We start from the raw sequence: 21,508 nt of genomic DNA on the forward strand, positions 1-21,508 counted from the left end.
GGCATGATTAGCTTTATCACTGATGTAATGGACAGTTCTTCTATATATAATAGACATACAATAATATAAAACTGGTTAACACTCTGAATGCAGTTCATTTCAAATCCTACTTCAATTCCAACTTTCGCGTGACTAGAATGTAAAGCGCCCTTACTGTTTTTAGATACTAGGTATATCAATACTTCGTGTTGATTCAATAAATTCAACAATTTCATTTCACGATTTAATTGTAACTAGACAAACTTATGCGCTACTGTTAAATCAATATTCCAAATATACCGGATTAAATAAGATGTCAACCATAAATATTATATTACAGTTAAATCGAGAAAGCATTACGTAGGAGACAGTGTATACAACAAAAGAACGCCTTACAAAACAAGGTCGCGCCCCTCAACCGCCCTCTATAAATTCGATCCGTCTTGAGCTTTGCCACCCCGGCCTCTTGCTTCTAAACTGTTTTCAGAGTGAGCTACACTACACGCAAACGTTTTGAGTACAATAGGCTATGGCCTTCAGCGAAGTGATTTTTCGCGACTAAATGGTAAGCAATATCTACAGAGCTTTGGAGGTTAATATGCGTTTGGTAAAACTTTCCCGATGGGTATTGAATGATTTCAGTTTCACAAGAATACAAATACCCTCCGTCTAATACAAAACACTTATCTTATAATGATTATTAAAATATTGTGAATAATTGTACGCAAATATATTCAAGAAAACTTACGTATATATATTTAATCTTATACATTGTAATACATTTATTATAATAATAAAGACTAGCATACGTCAGTATAATTCTTAACAATCTTTAATATAAATTGTTACCTATTGATCGACTGACCCTACGAATTTTATTACAAGAGAATATATATTGAAAGATTTTTTTGAGCATAATAAACCGATTTCTAAAAGCCGTATCACAGTACGCTAACTTAAATAGAACATTGAAAAATTATTTTTATTTTCAAGTTATATATTATATAAAAAAAAAAACTGAATACCGATCAGATTGCACCTGCTCCTAATGATGTATGTAAATTGTGACGCGCTGTATCCACATACAATATAAAATTTATTTTAATTAATAGGCCTGAAACGAACCAATCCACAACGTCAGTCTTTAACGCAAAGGCGCAAGCGTTGCCCTCTCGCGGGCGATTAAAGCGACGCCCGTTTTAAAACGAAAACAAAAATGCATATTTATTGGTCCAAGTCGAAAATTCTAATACACTTTATCATATTAATACATTGAATTAAATGCTAAATGGCGATTAATACACGATACAGTTAATATATTTAAGTAGATGAAGTCGATGAGGAATTTTTGCGGGAATCGAGAGCGCTGTTTCAGGTGAATTTTAGACCTTTAGAGGCGCCGCGCATGGCTTACGATTACAGCTACAACACTCGCTATACCTGAGACTACAGACTTGTAAAGTAACAAATAACAGTGTCGAAGTTTATTCTATTATTAGTTTCACATAGCCTAGAACCAATGATGTTCTAGTAAACAGATATGTCATTAACGCGCAAAAAGTGAACACTAGAAAACGTCCTAATTGGGACGTTTGCCTTTAATCGTTTTCATCATAATTATGCCATTAATACGTTATAATACATCATAATTATGTAGTAATACGTTTTGCGTAATTAAAACATCTAGTTATCCCTTTTACTTATTGTTTTTATCAAGCTATCCTCTTTACTTGTAACGAAATTTAAAATAAACGGTCCCCGGCGCGGCACACTTTTTTCTGTTGTTTAGTATGGGTATAACATATCTGTTTATTAGAATATCATTGCCTAGAACCAAATTATTGGCCTCCAAGTTAAGTTCGGTTAGATAGAGGAGAATCGAAGTTATATTACACAGGCACGAACGTGCCACTTATGTCACATACTAAATATATTATTTGGCACTGAAAATAATGAACTATACAGTTATAGAATCTATTACTATTTCGAGTGTATTAAATCGTTTGAAATAATACAATTCTTATGGAACTGGTAAAGGAATGTATTCAATTATTTAAATTTGATATTATTAACGTCTAAAATTGATTGAAATTAATTAAATACTGACTCATAATATTGTAAATTTCATCAGCTGCTGATAAATTCATTGAAACCATTTATCATTAACTTAAGGGTAAATCTCGAGCAATTTCAGTTAGTTTAAACGAAATATTTGAGATAGGTTTCAAATAAAGCAGATTAAATACCTTTTTTAAAAAAAAACTAGAAAGTAGATGATTTTTTTTATAATGTCAGTCTTAATATTTAGAGATGATACTTGCCAAAGGGATTGTTACACTTATTACTTAGTCCGGGAAATGGTTGTACTTGTCAACTACCTACCCTTTGCTTTACTTTGTGACGGCAATGTTAAAGTTTTCAGCGTTTGTACTTACAATTCAATAAATATACCACATATCTTATACCGTATCTTTCAGAACACATACGTCTAAAATCTAAATCAAGAGTATTTGATGGTAATCATACGACGGAACTTGTCTCGGCAGAGTGTCTCCAAAATGGAACGGGTTATTTTCTTTGGCGTGTTTGCGTTAGTAATAATAAATAACGAGTAGCGAGCCACGTGTCGATAGTCGATAATCGATAGTCGATAATCGATAGTCGATAGTCGAGTCTCGTTGATTAGCAGGAAACGGTGGTTTGTCTTGTTAAGCGGGCTAAAGTCTTGATACTGAGGAGTGTTGACGTCAAGTAAGGTGAGGGTTGTTACAGTCGACGCTTGTTTAGTCGTATTAGTTTGAGTTCATTAGCGTGACTGCAGCATGGCTCGTCGACGCTGACGCGGCGGAGGTGGGTCCCACTGGTCGTCGCCCTTCTTATCTGAAAATAATACGAGCAATAAATATATCACGTAATAAAGAGACAGTGCACCATTACAACACTATTCACGATTTAAACCATTTTGCAATTATTATATCAAGAGAGCCGTGATGGCCCAGTTGTTATAACCCGTACATCTTAACCGATGAGTGCGCGTTCAAACCAAAGCACCGCTGAATATTCAAGTGCTTAATTTGTGTTTATAATTCACCTCGAGTTCGGGGTAATGGAAAACATCGTGAGGAAACCTGCATGTGACAAATTTCATAGAAATGCTGCCACATATTCCACCAATCTGCATTGGAACAGCGTGGTGGAATATGTTTCAAACCTTCTCCTCAAGGAGAGAGATCTAACAGTCTTAGTGTAACAGTGGGAACTTTACAGTATGTTGTTGTTGTATATCAGAAGGTACCTGTGAACGATAGTGGCGAGGTCCCTTAGAGCTTGCTCCACGCCGTCGGCTAGGTGGTGGTGGTGGGGCGCGGGGGAGGCGAGCGCTCGGGCCTCCGCCTCCAGTCTCGCGGCCGCCGCGCGAAGCTGCACGCGCAACTGCGGCGCGCAGCGACTGGCCGCGGCCGCGGTCGCGCACGCGCCGCCCAGACGAGCGAGGCGCTCAGACGTCTGAAGACGCCAGAGCGAACCCCGCCCACCGCTGGTACCGCCGCAGCCGCGACGCACCTTTGACAAATTTCAGTTCAGTCGTAAGATGATCAAAGTAAGAATGCTTGGTTTATCTCATTAAACACAAATCTAAACCTATTTTGATCAAAAACTTTGCTATGAAGTTATTCACCCATAAGGATGTCAATACAATCAAACGAATAATAAGCAGTTATGAATATAAGACCGTCAAAATTAAAATGCTATGATGATCTCATTGAACACAATCCTTAATTTATTTTGATGCAACACATGGCTATGAATTTATTTACCAATGTCAATACAATCAAACGACTGCTAAATAAATCAGTTGTCGTAGTAAATGTAATGCAAAGTAGTACCTCGTTCGTGCACCACTCTAATGAAACTCTTAGAGCGGCTAGTGCGTCCCCGTCGTCAGCTTCTGAAGATCCGGGGGGCGCAAGGGGCGTGGCATAAATTCCGCTTTTTGCGAGGGGTCGTGCGCGCACTGCGGGCTTACTGGCCACTACTGGTTTATCTTCACCCCGTCTGACTTGAACACTGCCACTTCTACCGATGGCGACCCCACTTCTTTCTTCTGGAGAACCTTCCTCGCTCTCCTCTCCTTTCGGCTTTAACTTCGGACTTAATCGCTCATCCGTTTCTTTACTCTCCCATAGTTTCTTTAAGCTACTTATACTGCCGGTACTTCGTCTTTTATCTTCGTCGTCGCCGGCGCTAGTGTCCAGCGATCCACTTTCTGAGCGTTTCTTATCCGAGTCGTCACTTTTGATCGACACGTCTTTTCTAGAATCTTCTGGAGAACTCTGCTCTGTCTTTTTGGCAGTGCCATTAGTCGCGGGCGAACCGCCATCGACTTTCCGTAATCGCGATTTGAAATCGATTATAGAGCGTCCGGGCTCTTCCGCATCCTTGGACGCGATATTTATTTTATTTGTGTCAACTTTTTTGAGTTGCGATTTAAAATCGGTTTTTCCTTCAAATTCGGATTTCTTTTCGACGTTGCTGCCGTAGGACGTCTTCCTGAGACTCGCTTTGAGGTCTATCGGAGATATGGAGTCTTTTCCATTGTCAATAGGTTTTGTGGGCTCAACTTTTTTTTCTGCTTTACGCAGAGCTTCCATGTTCAGGCTCTCGGAGAGCTCCGACACTAGCCGCGTGACCGGATCACCGAATGAAGTATGCATCTCAATAACTTCATGAGACGGCGGTGATTCCTTTTGTTTGTGTTTCTTTTTATCGGCGCGTTCCTTTATTTCAGCAACGAGCTTCAACTCTAACATCTCCTTCATGATCTGTTTCGCTGGTTTTTCTTCTGCTTCTGAACGGTCTTGTAGAATAAGAGAAAAGTCTTCGAGTCTATCTGCCGTGTCTGTGCCGGCGTCCCGGCAACATTCCGGCGGCGGGGGTGGAGGCGGGGGTTGTGCAGATTCCTCCGGCGGTGGTGGAAGATCGGGAGGGGGAGGAGGAAATTCTAGCTCAGCTAGCCTCGGCCTTGGTTTTGCGGGGCTGTTAGTAAAAGATCGCAGGGGGGGCGCGGCTCGGGACGCGCGGGGGGAAGCGGGTGCGGGGGCTGTAACGCCGCCAGAGGAGTTGGAGCGAATCATGTGCGGTTGAGCTCGAGCTGTCCGCGGGGACAACGAGCGCGCTTCATCCTGTTGCGGTTCCCGAGTAATACTAGCGCATTGCGGGTTGCTGCCGGCGCCGCCGCTCTGCCGCAATGACTCCAAATAAGCGCCGATACGAGCCCCCTTGGGCAATGTTCCATATCTATTTATGGCGCGCTTTACATTTTGAACTTCAAGTGCTGCGACTTGAACCCCAGGCTGTAAATAAAATATAAAGAAAATTTATTCCAATTATTTAATGCATAATTAAAATAGTCAAACATAACATTTAGTCTGATAGCGATACCTTTGGCTGCAGTTCGTGAGCTGGCGGGTGGTGGGAAGGTTGCGCGTGCGCATGGTGTCTCCGTTTCGATCGGTGCCTATGCTCGGGTAGACCCATACCGCCCGACTCGTCGGTGTCAGGCGTCGCTTCCGCCAATGAACCCTCGGACGAAGCTTCGCGACCCCCGCCTCGACCCCCGCCTGTTTCCCCACAAACAAAACCATAAAACTTACATAAAAATAAAATTGTACTGGTGAATCGTCACGCGTGAAATCGCATAGTTCTTCGTAGAAATTATTCGTTCCCTACAGGAATCGAACCTGCTACCACGCCATGAGATTCTTAAAAGAAAACCTATTTTCAATATAGTCTTTCGTTAAATTCTAAATTATTATTTTCGAAGACATTTTTTTACAGCAACATAACAATTTACGGCATCGGTAATGGCTTGCTTTATGAAATATGCGTATGAAAAAAATCAAAAATGAAATATGCCTAAAATATTGTTTAACATCTAAGTAATCAAATCTGTGCTACAGATGGAAAAAATATAAACGATATAATAATGAAAAATAATTAAAATATTAATCTCTTAAAAAAAGATTTTTGCGGGTATACCCGAACACAAAGTTGAATGGAAATGTTGATGCTCTATGATATTGAATATTTCGAACATTCGTATCTGACACGGTCCAGGATGAAATGCGTGAATGGAAATTTAAATACAGATAATATTGCGAAGACTTTACGCACTACTGAACTACACTAATTACACACATTAAAATAAAACAAAATCTTTAGGACAGTGGGTACTAGTCAGCACAGACTGATCCGACAATACTCAAGCACTTCTCCTAGACCGTATCATTGAAACGGATAGGTATAGGTATGAGTGAAATTTAAACAAATTCTAGGTAAGAAAATAACATTGAACACGACACCTACAGCTAACAATTTTTCAAACAACTTACAGACTAAAAGAAAAGAAAACAAAGCCCTTATTAATAGATAGAAATCCTAAGAATCTAAGAACAGATAAGACAGATAGTGGATGCATCAATCGAATAAAAAAATACGACCGCCTTCTAGAATGGCGAAAATTTAGATGATCTAAGAACACAAGGCGTTAGAAATTACGTCCTCTATGGAGACAGAGCAACTTTTACTGATACTACCAAATGTTAGTAGAAAAAAAAAATACTATTTTTGGTCTTCACGCCCTGTGTACAAATATATATAAATGAACTAAATAAATAAATTCTATGTACATAATACGCACGCATCTGTCAAGACGTTTCTCTCTTCAGAGTACGGAGACCGATCTTGACAGACGCGACGCGGTTTGTCATGAGTTGAAAAGAAAAACTAACTCGTATATATAATACATATTTTAATGAATAGGAATAAGTATACATAGATAATATAGATAAGTTTAATATCAAGGCATGATTCGTTTCTACCCGAAACGTATCGTATACTTACAAAATTTTCGAACCTATTGCTATACACCTGAGCGAGCGGACAAACAGACAAAAACGCTGTTTTAAAGGAATGCATGTATTAAATGTAGCTTAAAATTATTAATAATAATAATACAATTAATAAAAACGACATAGCAGCATACATATAGGAAGTGGGTGAATAGATATGCGGCATATAAGTTGATTCGCATGACATCATATCGTAATGGCGACGCCGGTGCAACACAAGATATCATACAACACTAATAGATTATAACATTTAAGATAAAAAGCCATCAGCACAAGCAAGAGACACTTGAACACTTTGATGAAATTGTAAAACAAAAAATTTCAACGTTTTCAAATTTTGCAAATAAACATTAAGGATTGATATAAAAAAAGTTTATCGAATAAACCGTTACATAATTTTGATTTTATTACAGTCGAAATATAGACAAATAATCCGGTAATGTTGATTTACGAATTTACCATTTTATTCTCGATGTAATTTTATGTAAGAGCTAACATATAAGTGAAACAAATCATTGACGTTAGACAGACATAAATACGATTTTTTCTTTACAGGGCTTGCAAAAATGACACAAATTTTAAGTCAATTGTAACAATCATTTACTATAACGATCCGATAGACTTTGCTCATTATATTATGAATAATTATGTACGTTCTCGATGTACACAAATTAAGAACTAATTTAAATAATATTTATTTAAAAAAAAAAAAACATGGCAAATCCGGCAAAAAAATAAACAAATCACACTTTCAATATTTCATATCTAAATTATAAATATTAATACAAAACATATATTGTATTATTACGTATTGATTGTGAAAGAATATAGCTCTTTATCCGATGAATTGTGGGACCAAATAAAAAGATCACAAGAATTAATCCTCTTGCTAGCTGTATCGCGATTATTGTTTGAAGAACGAAATTAATATACATACACGAATTGTGTTATTTTGTTTCATAGTTAATCTTTAAAACATTACTGAGAAAAGCTTATTAGATAATACCAATTATTAATAGTTAAGAAAAATATAACGAATTTGCTTACACTAGCAATCCTAGATTATTTCGAACCACGATCTAGAAGGTGAAAATTAATATATGTAATGCGTTACTTTGAAAATGAACTTGTATATAAAAAAAGTTCAACATCAGTGCATATTAAGAGTACATCTGTTGTAAAATGAATAAGACAATACATGAAATAACATGCTGAAATATCCATAGTTCCATTCCGTTACAGTGTAATTCAATTTTAATTCGTGTTCGATATTTAATAAGTAAATGTTATACAATAAATGTATGTGTCATGGTAAGGAGGATGAATATGTATCAATGAACCAAATAACTCTTAATTGTAAACATATATATCTAATATAATGTCGCTACTGATCGTTATTTTATTAGCATCATTGAAACGATAATAAAATTGCACTATTTATTTTAGGGTCTAGAGGAGTCTATTTTAATGTCTTCATTGAAATTACGTAGAAAATTTTAAATGGCTGAAAATATATAACAGTTTCCGAGCCGCTGAAGATTGTATAACATAAAACAAATTCCCGTGTGAAAATCGATAAAGTTGATTGTGATTGAAATAATAAATAACATCGTCTGTTACAAACCATTCTTTCGTATATTTGTGATTTCGCTAATTAATAATCACCTATAAATATTTCCTGTAAGTATAGCAAATGCTATATATGAGACATATATGACTAGTTTATTAAGAAATTATAAGGAGTAAGGAAGTTTGTTTCGAACTAACCGTTAAGCGAAGCGAGCCCCTCGTCATGGCCGCCTTGCTCCTCGGTCGCGTACTGTGACTCGCGGAACGAACTGCACGATGATAGAAGGCTGTTGAGTTTGTAAATACATTAGAACACAGGTAGCAATAAACGACTTTGTCATGTAAATACATCTCGAGCGCCGGCGAGCGGATGAAACCCGTGGAATGTGTCTGGGTGTGAATCACAAATGTTACATTTCTTTCGAACATCGTAATCGATATGAAAGCAAAACAACGCGAATCGTCATCGCAGAGCTGAAAGTATTAATATTGAATGGACTTCCCCTGGATACTTTGAGATTATGATCATGCCATTCATGATGAGTCATGTATTCATCACCGTACTTGGTGGTAGGGCTTTGTGTGCAAGCCTGTTTGTGTAAGTAGCAATACTTGGTATTGCTGTGTTCCAATTTGAAGGGTAAGTGAACTTGTGTAAGTACAGGAAGAGTTTGTAAGAGATTCATGGCTGTAAGTATGCCTGGGACTAGCCTCCCTGAGGAATGTTTTGCTAATGAGTTGGTAGGTCAGGTTGCCATGCCAGATTGAGACAATTGAGGTTATTTTACAATTAACGTTGGAAGAAATAGTTGATTTTTCTTACACTGACCAGAGCCAAGGCGATCTCTTACTTAACACTTAAATTCTCGATGGTAATAGATAGCGCTAAGCAAATGAATCCTGCTCGCTCGCTGCTAGGAAACTACTATTCGCTCAAAATATTTTTACTTGGGCATATTAGGATAATGGGGCACGTATGATTATGACAAAGAAAGTAGAAAAACAAGGTTATACATTTATTTTTATTAACAATTACCTATTTGTATAATACTTATTTGATCTGAGGAGGGCCCTCGTGGGGCCCTGTGCACTTGCCCAATGTACCCTATTGGGCATCTATTAATAGTATTAATATTTTCAGACCCCTCTTTCGTATTCGAAAAAGTGGTCTGAAAATATTATCAGCAAGCATTAAGAATGAAGCTTTTACTTACTTGAAGAAAGTACTCAGAACACACTACAGTAAGAACTAAGTCAGCAAAAAGAAATACGAATCTGAATACATTTTCTTAATTACAAATTTAACGTGCAGCAACTTCGACTGATCTTTACGTAATTTTAATTGACAAATTCACGTCAATATTTCGTTTATTGGAATAATGTTTGGCCGTCAGCTTTACCAGAATATAAATAACTAACGACAGTATGCTCTACACGGCACATATATCGATCATGTGAAGAGCAAACTGCATTTCCAACGCGAACATTTAAGCTTCTACCTAATACCACCGAGTTGAATAGGTGTAGTTAGTTAGTTTCCCCGTATAAAGTTACTTCAGATATTTATCACTGTGGTGTCAAAGTATGCTCATGCATAGCCATTGTTCACGACTTGAAATACGACTATGAACTGTTACAGTATTACAAAAATTTAAAAGTGATTATTTTTAATTTTATTATTTATTACATAGTAAAAAACAAAGTCGCTTATTGCTGTTTCTCTATGTATTATTAGATCTTTAAAGGTACGCTATTTTTAATGCGTTTTTTTTTAAATAGATAATGTGATTCGAGAGGAAGGTTTTTGTATGTAATACATAGACAGCATAGTAAAGAAACTTCTAATGTATTGTCTTGTAAATAAACAAATTGTGTAGTATATTTTGTATCAGTATTGTGCTAGTGTTGGTATAAAACCAATAAACAGTCTTATAAACACATTTAATAGTTCTTTGTCATTTTGTAAGATCTATGTGTGTCTGTATGAGTGCATTGCGCCTGTGTGTGTTAGTGTCTGTGTCGTTACCTGGTTCTTATTAAATTAAATATATTTAATAGTTCTTTGTCATTTTGTAAGATGTCTGTGTGTCTGTATGAGTGCATTGCGCCTGTGTGTGTTAGTGTCTGTGTCGTTACCTGGTTCTTATTAAATTAAATATATTTAATAGTTCTTTGCCATTTTGTAAGATGTATGTGTCTGTATGAGTGCATTGCGCCTGTATGTGTTAGTGTCTGTGTCGTTACCTGGTTCTTATTAAATTAAATATATTTCATAGTTCTTTGCCATTTTGTAAGATGTATGTGTCTGTATGAGTGCATTGCGCCTGTATGTGTTAGTGTCTGTGTCGTTACCTGGTTCTTATTAAATTAAATATATTTAATAGTTCTTTGCCATTTTGTAAGATGTATGTGTCTGTATGAGTGCATTGCGCCTGTGTGTGTTAGTGTCTGTGTCGTTACCTGGTCCGTTTCGGCGGCGTGGGCGCTTGTTTGCCGCGTCTGTTGGTAGGCCGGCGCATCTGCACGCCGCGCTCCCCGCCGCCGGCGCTGACGCCCGCCTTCTTCACCGACATTTGTGGAGTGCCTGCGCATACCCCTTCCTGCAGCTGCTTCGCCACCTCTGATGCGATATTTTTACTTAAAATTCTTTCATATATATTTTATATCTCGTGCCCAATAATATCAAGTTATATGATTATAAAACCTTCAAACTAAAAAAAATGTTTAAATATGTAGTAAACGATTCGATTCAATTTGTAACCTTCAGTGATAGAATTATCTTGGAACATGTGTTCGAGCGCGTGGTGTATCTCGCGGAATGAGGGGCGGTCGGCAGGATTCCACTGCCAGCAGCCGCGCATCAGTTCGTACACCTCGGTGGGACAGCCGGGCGGGCACTCCATGCGATAGCCCTGGATGGAATACAACACTCATGAACCAAACACAAAATCGTCTATTACAAATAAGTTTTTAATAAACGAAATAAAATGTATACCAATATAATATTTAAAGAAAATAATAAGATTATAAGATATTACATTCCAGACCGATGATGTATTTTATACAATTAAGTGAATAAGTGTAAGGATTGTTGACAGCGTTGTTTAATAAATACTCCTTCAGTAGATACCCTTAACAATTTAACAATATTCAACCGTCCGATGGAAATAAACGTATCTGACGATTTTTGCAATATTGATTTACATAAATATTCTGAATCCGGTATTGTCTACGAGCTTCCATTTTCAAATTAAAAGTGGACAGATATTTTCCCATCTCAAATTCCAAATTGAAAAACCAATTTAAAGTATTTAATTCATTAGACACAATTACTCAAATGTGTCCAAACACGTAAGTTGTTATTTAAAAGATAGCTTGCCATTATTATAAGCGAAAAAAACACATATATATGTATGTAAACAATTTTTAAGATATATTTTTGTAGAATATTTTAGAAATCCTCTCCTTAATAAGAGAGGAGGCCATTAGCCTCAGTCAGTTTTTACTTTTATCTTAATGTAGAACAGAATAACCTAAATAAATAAATAACACCGATCAAACAACCTCAATTTGTCAGAATGATGTGATTTTTTAGTTTGTAAATATCTTGTCATTTTGGCATAGATAACTTGGAAATATACTATTAGATTCGATCTAGAGATAGTCGGTAACAATTGCTAAATGAGAATCGTTTATTATTATGAATAGTGATGTGAGAAAATTTGACAATGGAACTCTTCACGATACATTTTAATAATGATTGTAGCAAAGTAAGTTATGAAGTTATCTTGTTCGATAAGTTTGATTTCTCGAAACGTCGTTTTGATTTATTACAAAAGTTTGGGTTAACGAATCTAATATATTATTTTAGAATACTCTTCAAAATTTACGTATTTAAAAATATGACAGTGCTTTTTTTATGTAGACAGTAATATATAATATTATCTTATAAAAGATTTTTAAGTCCATATAAGTGAGTTCACTTACACAGGCGTTTTTAAATATTGAATATTTTAATGGAAATCATTTTCCCGTTAATTTATGCGTGTGCTCAAGTATATCCTTGAACTCGGTTTAAGTGTAGTGATTAAAATATAATTGTTCCGGGAAACATATTACATAACTGTTATGTTTTTTAATGGTTGATTATTCTTGAGTAAGCATTTGTCTTATATTATACTTCTTATGATGTACTTATATTATAAATGTCGAGTATGTACGTTGGTTATTTCATCCTACATAATATAATAAAAAAATACATACATAACATTAATCAAATCATCAACAGTATGTTTGTTACTCTTTCACGAAAAGACTGCCTAACGGATTTGGATAAAATTTTACATTAATATAGGTTATACACCAAAACAAAACATAGGCTACAATTAATAATGATTTTATTTAATTTTGTCATAATATAACGATACCTATCAAGTACCCATGTGAAGTCGAGGGGGACGCTAGTAAATAAATGTAATAATATAAATAGTAATATAAATGCGGGATAGATTTGGGTGAAATGTGAACTACATTTTTACTTCGACATAACACATAGACAACGTATATCAGCCTGCGGCAGCATCGCTCTGCTGCTGACAGAAATCAATTTATTTATTCAGAACATGTAACAGACGTTACATTTGTTATAAGTTGATCTAAAAAAAAAAAACATACAAAATTAACTTATTTGCTATTCTATGGGACATTCCAACATGATAAAAATAGTTTACCACAATTACAGAAGAGTTATAGTTGTTCTTCAACTTAAGAACACAAAGACACACTTAGACAATAAACTGTACAAAGTTTATAAGAAAATCTAAGGTTAAATAGACGATAAGACTAATATGTATCATAAGTAATATTAATCGTCAACGATGAAAAGCGTGACGGTAAAAAGAGAATATACTTATTTGATTATGAGTGATATCTGAATCCTTGACTTACAACGACGAATCATTTTAGATACGCGCTAGCCTGCTATCCATTTTTAATATATCACATTGATTCTTGATATTCTGAAAACTATACACTTTTGTATGAACCCCTTACAGTCGGAACATCATTTTTTTTTTTTTTTTTTTTTCGAAATGTGTATTGCTGTTGGCCCTATTGGCCTCTACAGCGTCACCGGGTGGGGTAGGCGAGCTATATGCTCAGGCCTAGTATATCGGAACATCATGTTCTGATACAAACGTCAGAAACATTATCGTTGGAAAGCTAAAGACATCATACAAAATTGCTTGGATTTTTATATACATATATGAGAGGATCTTTTGGGATTTCTTGATTGATTAACTTTGTGTTCTATGTTGATGATTCCCGATTACGGAGCGGTATTCCGTTTGCTTAAATGAAGGAATTCTTCAAATTGTAAATTTATTGGAATTTACTTTTTGTTAATGATAGTCAATTCAACCGAACTTATTCTTACAAGAAGTCAAGTCAAGAAACACAGAAAAACGCGCATAATGAGGTAATACTAACTTTTAACAAATAAAAACTATTTTGGTTTGTTGGTTATTATGGTTAATAAGACTTATCATATAACGATTGATGCTTCAAGATTTTAAATCTAAATAACTAACCCCAGATTTTGTTCGAGTATTATACGTCTTTTTTTCATACGGAAACATCAAATGCGACTAGATAAATTGCCGTCAAAATTAGCGCCTATTTTGATTTTCAATTAATATAAATTTGATAGTTCTAATTAATACAACGAGGAAACTAAAATATTTGACACGTCGAAGTAAAATAATAATATACGACAACGAGCATCGTAAATCATATGCATAATTCGAACTAATTAACTAATTGCTTTAAATAAAACTTCGCCAGCTCATGTCGGGATACGCTTTTAGCACGCGCCTTATAAATCAATCCTATTGACTTCATACCAACAGAAAATCCTTTTAAAACTTGTCAAGTGAAATAAACGATGAAAAGTACTGAAATAATTGAATAAATTTTAAATAAACATGACAACATTTTTACGGCCCGACGGAACCGAGTTCGTTCAAAATGAATCAGTAGTTTCGCGATCAAAGGGAATGTTTATCCAAATAAAATGTTGTATAATTACATTTCCATTTGAAATATTGAGAACAAATTCATTTAAAAATACAAATTATTAACACGTTCTGCATTTAAATATATTATATTTTTGAATTTAATATTAAAAAACATATATCAATTTTTTTTATCTTATAAATAGTAATTCTTCTGCGGATAGTCACAGAAGAATTACTATTTATAATTAATATAGATTCAATATAGATAAATAATTATAGATTCACTATAGAGTGAGAGACGTATTATACACATTATACCTATTTAGAGGAGGCGGAAGCAGACCCGCCACTAAGATTTACCGCCGGCGTCATCTAGATCTAAGTGACACCGGGAATTAAAAAAAAAAAAAAAAACAGAAATGATTTCTTACGTAATAATAAAAAAGTATTTGTAAATGACAACCTTTGTAATTGTATTCCTCGGAGAGACGGCCTCGTGTTTTAAATTCAACGGCCCTAGGCAGAAGCCGTTCAATATTAATACGCGTCATTTATCTTGTACCAGCGATTTCACTGTCTGGAGGTAGAATCGCCAAGTTACATCCAACGAACGAGTAACATACTTTAATAAAACTTCGTTAACCGGTGAATCAAACAAGGAATCCGACATTGTATACAAATTATCGATACATCAACGCTTATAGTAGTAACTAGCAATCAACAATGGCCGAATGTTTGTTTACAAATAGCACGGAGATTAGTGTACGGCAGCCTGACCGTGCTCTGCGGTCGGTGTCAACAAACAAAAATACACATGTAAATACAACTACGTTTATACACATCATGTTGAAATAAAAAAAAGTAAAAAAGAAATCCTTAAGTCTTTTCAGCGTGGACATCCTACAAAACCTGGGAATTATGCTCTGTGACGATTTATCTTTGAAATAATAGATTCACTCATTGTTTGAGGAAATTATGATAACATAGAATAATCGTGATATCATCATCAATGGCTATATTTTGTTTTCTTAGTATAAATAAACATTAAGTGCCTCATAGCATATTTTTACCTAATAAAGTACATACTAACATTTGAAATTGGACAGCTATGTGAGTTGCAATCACAACCGATTGATTCGCGTTACATGCTAAATCATTTACAAAATTTTTTTTTCGAATTCAAGCAATACTTATTTAACTGATCATCGTGAACAAGAGGTTATTTTAGCAGTATGAAAAGGATATACGGCATATGTAAACATGTGGAAGAACCAGCTTGCGAGGACTAGTAAAACTATAATACTATACCAGAACTATACGAAAAGTAATGTAATATATGTCGGAGGAGTAAGATACTGAACAGGCGGGTTTGGTGGTTGATCGGACATTTGAAAAACTATGACAGCAAAATGGGTTGCAAGTCACCATCGCATTCGAAAAGATGGTCAAATAATAACGGCTCGCGTTGCCATGACACTTACAACTCCATGCAACCCGCTCTTAAAGGTAAATCAGCGATCAAATATTATTGTTTATTACTCTAATCATATTTTATAATATTGCCTCAATCATAAGCTGAAAAAGTACGATCCTGTCGTTTTCCTAATACGAACTTCTCGCCGATTAAACGGGAAAGAAAATATTAATGTCGGGAATACTATTAAATTCAAGTGATCTTAAAATAGAAGTAATAATCTAAACATAATTGTACACATATAAACACGAAAAATAAATTGTAACAAAAGCAGGAGGATGTTTTAGAACAGCCCGTATAAAGTAACATGACGTCGATACCAAAACAGCGATCATTGTTTCACGCTCACGTATAAACGCGGCTCTTGAAGCTCGTCTTAGCAGTGCCATTGTGGCGGCGGAACACAGAAAACTACTGAATTCCCTCAAACCTGAGTCTCTCTCTACAAATAGGTCAAAACCATGTTTTGGTTAAAGAACACGTTCGTTTATTTTCTTTTAATTTCGATCGTTGTTACCGGTGAGTTATTACAGATTTATAATTTCGATAAAGTTAATTAAAATAGTATTCAAATTATTAAAAGTGAATTTTGATTAGGAAAACACAAAAAGGCCAAGCCGAAGAAATTCGTGCCTCCATCTTCGAAAGGCATCCAGTGCTACAACTGTTTATCGTTTGATCATCCTGGTTGCTGGGATCCTGACCATCCCGACTACGCCAATATCACAGTGAGTTAATTATTATTACACGAATATCCTCCTTTACTTAATTATTAAAGATAAACTGTGCAGTGAGCTTTGAGATAAAAAGTGAGGTTTAAATTTGTCATGTAATCTTCTAGGTCCCGAACATCGACTGTTACATACCAGGAATGGCGTTTCTTTGCATCGTTATCACTTCTGAGTCGGCTAAACTCGGTAAGTACTTGTAAAAAATACATTTTAAGTGTCTATAAACCCATCAATGTTCAGTGCATCAAATATTCCAATAAGAGAAACAGTTCTAGTATTAAATTAATGATTTTATTGGACAGTGGAGACGGGTCAGGAGATCGGTCCCGTCCGCGCGCGCACCTGCGTGCCCGCCAAAGACTTCTCAAAGAAAACAGTGTCATATTCCATGTGCAGTAAGTTAAGTAAGGAACTGTCAGCCTCCGAAATATTCTCACGTATCGCCGTCAGCCGGCCGCATTGTTCGCTTTGCAAAAAACATCTGTGCACTGACGCTGCACATTGTTAAATTAGTTTAATTAATTAAGTTCATAATTATTATTATTAAATATCGGCTAAGAACTTATCTCATCTCTCAATTTTCGATGATCGTTCGAATGCACGTACAATACAATTTGTATGAAATATTTTTAAATAATGCTAATGGTCAGTTGGTTGCACGGTTATGTAAGAGCCTTTTCAGTGTGAAAAAATTGAATTTGTAACGAAAAATGCTGAAATTTGATTGAATAATTATTCTATGGAATTTTTCGCATATATTGAGAATATGCTTTATTGAATGCAGCAATAAATCGTTCTATTGTTATCGAATGAATTATTTGGCGTTTGCAATGTTTCGCGTTTTGGATCATAATAGATGGAAATACACCCTATTATTATCAAACCTTCATCCCGTCGGCCGAATTGTTATCGTTTGTTTGGTTTCCACGCCTCTGTTATTGTTCGCGCTTACATAATCTGTTTAATAAACTAAGAAAGCAATTACCGCACGAAATGCAAAGAAGTTAACTTGTTTTTGAAATAAGATATTTGTAGAGCGATGGTTTGTTACTCTCGCGGGAGCAGGATGTTTATTTTGAATTTGTTTTTTATATTTCAATTCATATTTAATAAACATATATTACAATAAGTACTTTTCATAACATCCCAGAAACATTTCACACGATATTACGACGGACTGCATACTTGTACTTTTAATAAATTCATTTCGAAACAGAACCTCAAGCCAGATTAAGAAAATAACTTACATTTACATACATAATATAGCAGAACGATTCACTACGCGTAAATTAAAATATCCGTATTTTTTTTTTGGAAAATATAGTTTAATTAAAATTATGAATTGGAATTTATATACTGGCAACAATATTGATGTTAATCACACTATAATGTAGATATAAACTTAGTTTTACTTAAGAAAGGTTTGTAATAAATCGTATAAAACTGTCACATAAATTATTTCAACGTTCTACGAATTCGATAATGTATAAATCTGTAGTAACGAGAAATGAAAGAAATAAAAAAAAATACCCTTCACTATAATAATTACAAAACATCAAACATCATTTCTTAATAATATGAATATCGAAAGAGGTTTTGTTTGTTACTTATTCATTTACATACAAATAAAATATATTTACTCAAAACAAAATTGCACATAAATATAGTTGAGATAAATAAATACTATGTTTATTGTATAACATATGAACGGAGTGAAAACGCTCGCCCGGACGTTTCACAGGCGAACATTGGCGAAACCACAGATACAGCAAAACTTTATGTCATAGAACTACAAATCTGATAGAGTTGACACTTCTAGAGGGTGCAATGTTTACGTCAGTTTATATAGAAACTAGTTTTCGCCCGCAGTTTCGCTCGCGTTTTTGAAGGTTGCTTTTTAAAAAGTAGGCTATAATATCCTTCCTGAATTGGAGTTCAATTTGTTTTCAATCGGTTCATTGGTTTGGTAGTGAAAAAGCGACAGACATAGAATTATTTTTCCATTTATAATATTTATATAAATAAATATATTTTTAAGAACGTGAAAATATTAAATATAAACAGTAATATTGTTTTAATTAACAACCTTTACTTCTATAACAAACGTACCTTTTCGAGCATGTGATAAACATCAGCGAGGTCGACGCCGGGGTATGGGGACATGCCGTACGTGGCTATCTCCCAGAGCAGGATACCGAAGGCCCACACGTCGGACTTGGTGCTGAAGGTATTGTAGGCCAGGCCTTCGGGTGCAGTCCACTTGATGGGGAACTTCGCACCCGCGTGGGCGGTGTAAGTATCATCACGCATAAGGCGTGCCAGACCGAAGTCTGCAACCTTCACGAGGTGATTCTCGCCGACGAGGCAGTTACGAGCGGCGAGGTCCCTTTTGAAGAAATTAAATATCTTAACATTTCAATATAACATACTGTCTTGTACGATCTTAACAGCATTGTTTTAACTTTGTAAGGAGGTCTGATATAGGTCATAACGTAAAGTTACTAAATAAAACATAGATACAAAATAATAAGAGTTTAAAAATGGAATCATATACATATATCTATAGTCACACAAACAGTGGCGGCTCTATCTTGTTTTAGGATATGACAGCCACCGTCAACTGATTTGTAGTGACGTCATGCGGATTCGACAATTCTGCGAATATATATTTCACCTAAAACGCCGCTTCGAATTAGCAATACTATTTCATAATAATTTTTCACTTGAATTCATTTATTTGATATAAAATGATTACATGACATAATTTACAATACTTTACGTTCTAAAATCATTAAAATAAAACAAGAAATATATAATTAAAAATTATATATAATATAAAATATTTCGAGTAAAACAGATAATCCTATTAGCAATTCTCGGAACATCAAAACGACCATTTCAAACTTCAATGCTTGAATGCGGTTGTAATTGGAAATGCGCAAATCAAATATTAAATGAAATTACGAATATATTCGATGGGGTTATGTTGGTATTTATTAATACCAGCCATTCCGACAACACAACCAATTATTTCAAGAAAAATATACATACATATATATAAAGATTTATAATGTATCCCAAAGTTTATCTGTGTTGATATTATGTGCATGTCATAGCAACAGGACATTACTGAATTGATTTTAGAATAAATCTAAATACATTTACACTGACCCGGAGCCAGGATTAAAACCTTTAGTCTGTATAAGCTAGACGCTCGACTAACTAGTCAATGGTATGGAATACTATTAAGAGATAAAACTACAAATACGCAATCCTTATAAAGTTAGGTCACTTTGACGTTGAGCTTTTGGCGAGCTCCGTTGTTGAGTAGTGTACACCGATTTTCATGGGTACGTCACTCCGCGGTCCTGGGTTCGATTCCCGACCGAGTCGACGTAGAAAGAGATTCAATAGTTTTCTATGTTTTCTTGGGTTTTTGGTACCTTCGTTACTTCTGATTTTCCATAGCATAAATGCTTTAGCTACTTACATTGGGATCAGAATAATTAGTGTGATTATGTCCAATATTTATTTATATAATCTAATGTTGATAAGTATACGAAAACTTGAATTAAAATCTACGGTGACCGCTTCCCATAAAGCGGGGGTCAGACGATACAAACGACAGCAAACAATCACAGTTACATTAAATACCTGTGTATGAACGAACGACTTTCCAGATAACTCATCCCGGACGCGATCTGGGTCGCCATGTACATAAGGACGACGGCGTCGATCTGTTCGCGGTTGCCGGTGCGCAGGTAATCCAGCAAATTGCCGCGACTCATGAACTCTGTGATGATGTAGAACGGTGGTTCACGGGTGCAGACACCCAGAAGCTGCACCAGATTTGGGTGCCTCATCTCCTTCATAATGGCGGCCTCCTCGAGGAAATCTTTTAGAGCCATCGTATCGTCTTTTAGAGTTTTCACCGCAACCTATTTGAAAAATTAATTAAATTTTAAAAACAGTAAAGCAATAGTCTCAAGCCTCAAATTTGACTTTTTTTATTTATGGTATAGGTTGGCGGACGAGCATATGGGCCACCTGATGGTAAGTGGTCACCATCGCCCATAGACATTAACGCTGTAAGAATTATTAACTATTCCTTACATCGTCAATGTGCCACCAACCTTGGGAACTAAGATGTTATGTTCCTTGTGCCTGTAGTTACACTGGCTCACTGACCCTTCAGACCGGAACACAACAATACTGAGTACTGTTATTTGGCGGTAGAATAACTGATGAGTGGGTGGTACCTACCCAGACGGGCTTGCACAAAGCCCTACCACCAAGTAAAACTCCTGGGTTATCTCTACACCGTTCGAGGAGAAGGCTAGGAACTTATACTACCACATTGCTCCAAATCGGAATGGAGTGTGGATGGTTCCAATTCCAACACATACAAAGCGATCCTTGTAGTAAATGAACAGTTATTAAGCAGACAAAAAATCATCTTTAATCAATGTCTCATTTTCTAAAGTCAGAAAATTGACCTAAAATATATTTCACGAATTGAATCATTATTATATGGCACATGCATATATATATACAATAAATCAGATATTTAAACGGGCAATTGAAAAAATTAACGTTATTTACTTGAAACTTGAAAGTAGGTTAATGTCTTCTAAGATACTCTGCCAATTTGTATGCGTATGCTCCGGTTTACTGAGATACATTTTATAAAATCAATAAACAGTACGGACTCCGGTTCAATCGGTCTCTTTAAGATTGTAGACAATCTAGAAAGAACTATCATGGATGAACTTACACAATTCCAGAACATTCCTCTAATACAACTTCAAATAACATCAAAGGCGCCGCCAAAGT

At 35.5% G+C, this 21,508-nt stretch overlaps 2 protein-coding genes across 3 annotated transcripts in view; one reads left to right on the top strand and one right to left on the bottom strand.

Moving 5' to 3' along the window:
• Positions 1 to 2,624: 2,624 nt before the first annotated feature.
• The window catches only part of LOC124542949 (tyrosine-protein kinase Abl), a 37,301-nt gene continuing 18,417 nt past the window's right edge, over positions 2,625 to 21,508 (bottom strand). For both annotated transcript variants that reach the window (XM_047120902.1, XM_047120901.1), the window contains 9 exons: positions 20,330 to 20,613; positions 18,785 to 19,061; positions 11,218 to 11,368; positions 10,917 to 11,076; positions 8,655 to 8,743; positions 5,419 to 5,597; positions 3,864 to 5,330; positions 3,275 to 3,540; positions 2,625 to 2,859 (listed from right to left, as the gene is read on the bottom strand). In XM_047120902.1, coding sequence (XP_046976858.1) covers positions 2,856 to 2,859; positions 3,275 to 3,540; positions 3,864 to 5,330; positions 5,419 to 5,597; positions 8,655 to 8,743; positions 10,917 to 11,076; positions 11,218 to 11,368; positions 18,785 to 19,061; positions 20,330 to 20,613 — 2,877 coding nt within the window. In that variant the 3' untranslated portion in view covers positions 2,625 to 2,855. The remainder of the gene's footprint in view (positions 2,860 to 3,274; positions 3,541 to 3,863; positions 5,331 to 5,418; positions 5,598 to 8,654; positions 8,744 to 10,916; positions 11,077 to 11,217; positions 11,369 to 18,784; positions 19,062 to 20,329; positions 20,614 to 21,508) is intronic.
• Positions 16,313 to 17,855, top strand: LOC124542950. Its single transcript, XM_047120903.1, has 4 exons — positions 16,313 to 16,463; positions 16,542 to 16,672; positions 16,786 to 16,861; positions 16,978 to 17,855. Exons 1-4 carry the CDS (start codon positions 16,406 to 16,408, stop codon positions 17,181 to 17,183), a joined length of 471 nt encoding a protein of 156 aa, XP_046976859.1. The 5' UTR covers positions 16,313 to 16,405; the 3' UTR covers positions 17,184 to 17,855.

Source organism: Vanessa cardui, chromosome Z (assembly GCF_905220365.1).
Source record: "Vanessa cardui chromosome Z, ilVanCard2.1, whole genome shotgun sequence".
NCBI classification, from domain to species: domain Eukaryota; kingdom Metazoa; phylum Arthropoda; class Insecta; order Lepidoptera; family Nymphalidae; genus Vanessa; species Vanessa cardui.

Coding starts and splice junctions, on each gene's coding strand:
- LOC124542950 (XM_047120903.1), top strand. CDS start 16,406: ATGTTTTGGTTAAAGAACACGTTCGTTTATTTTCTTTTAATTTCGATC. Junction 16,673..16,785: donor CCGACTACGCCAATATCACA/GTGAGTTAATTA, acceptor GTAATCTTCTAG/GTCCCGAACATCGACTGTTA. Junction 16,862..16,977: donor TTCTGAGTCGGCTAAACTCG/GTAAGTACTTGT, acceptor TTTATTGGACAG/TGGAGACGGGTCAGGAGATC.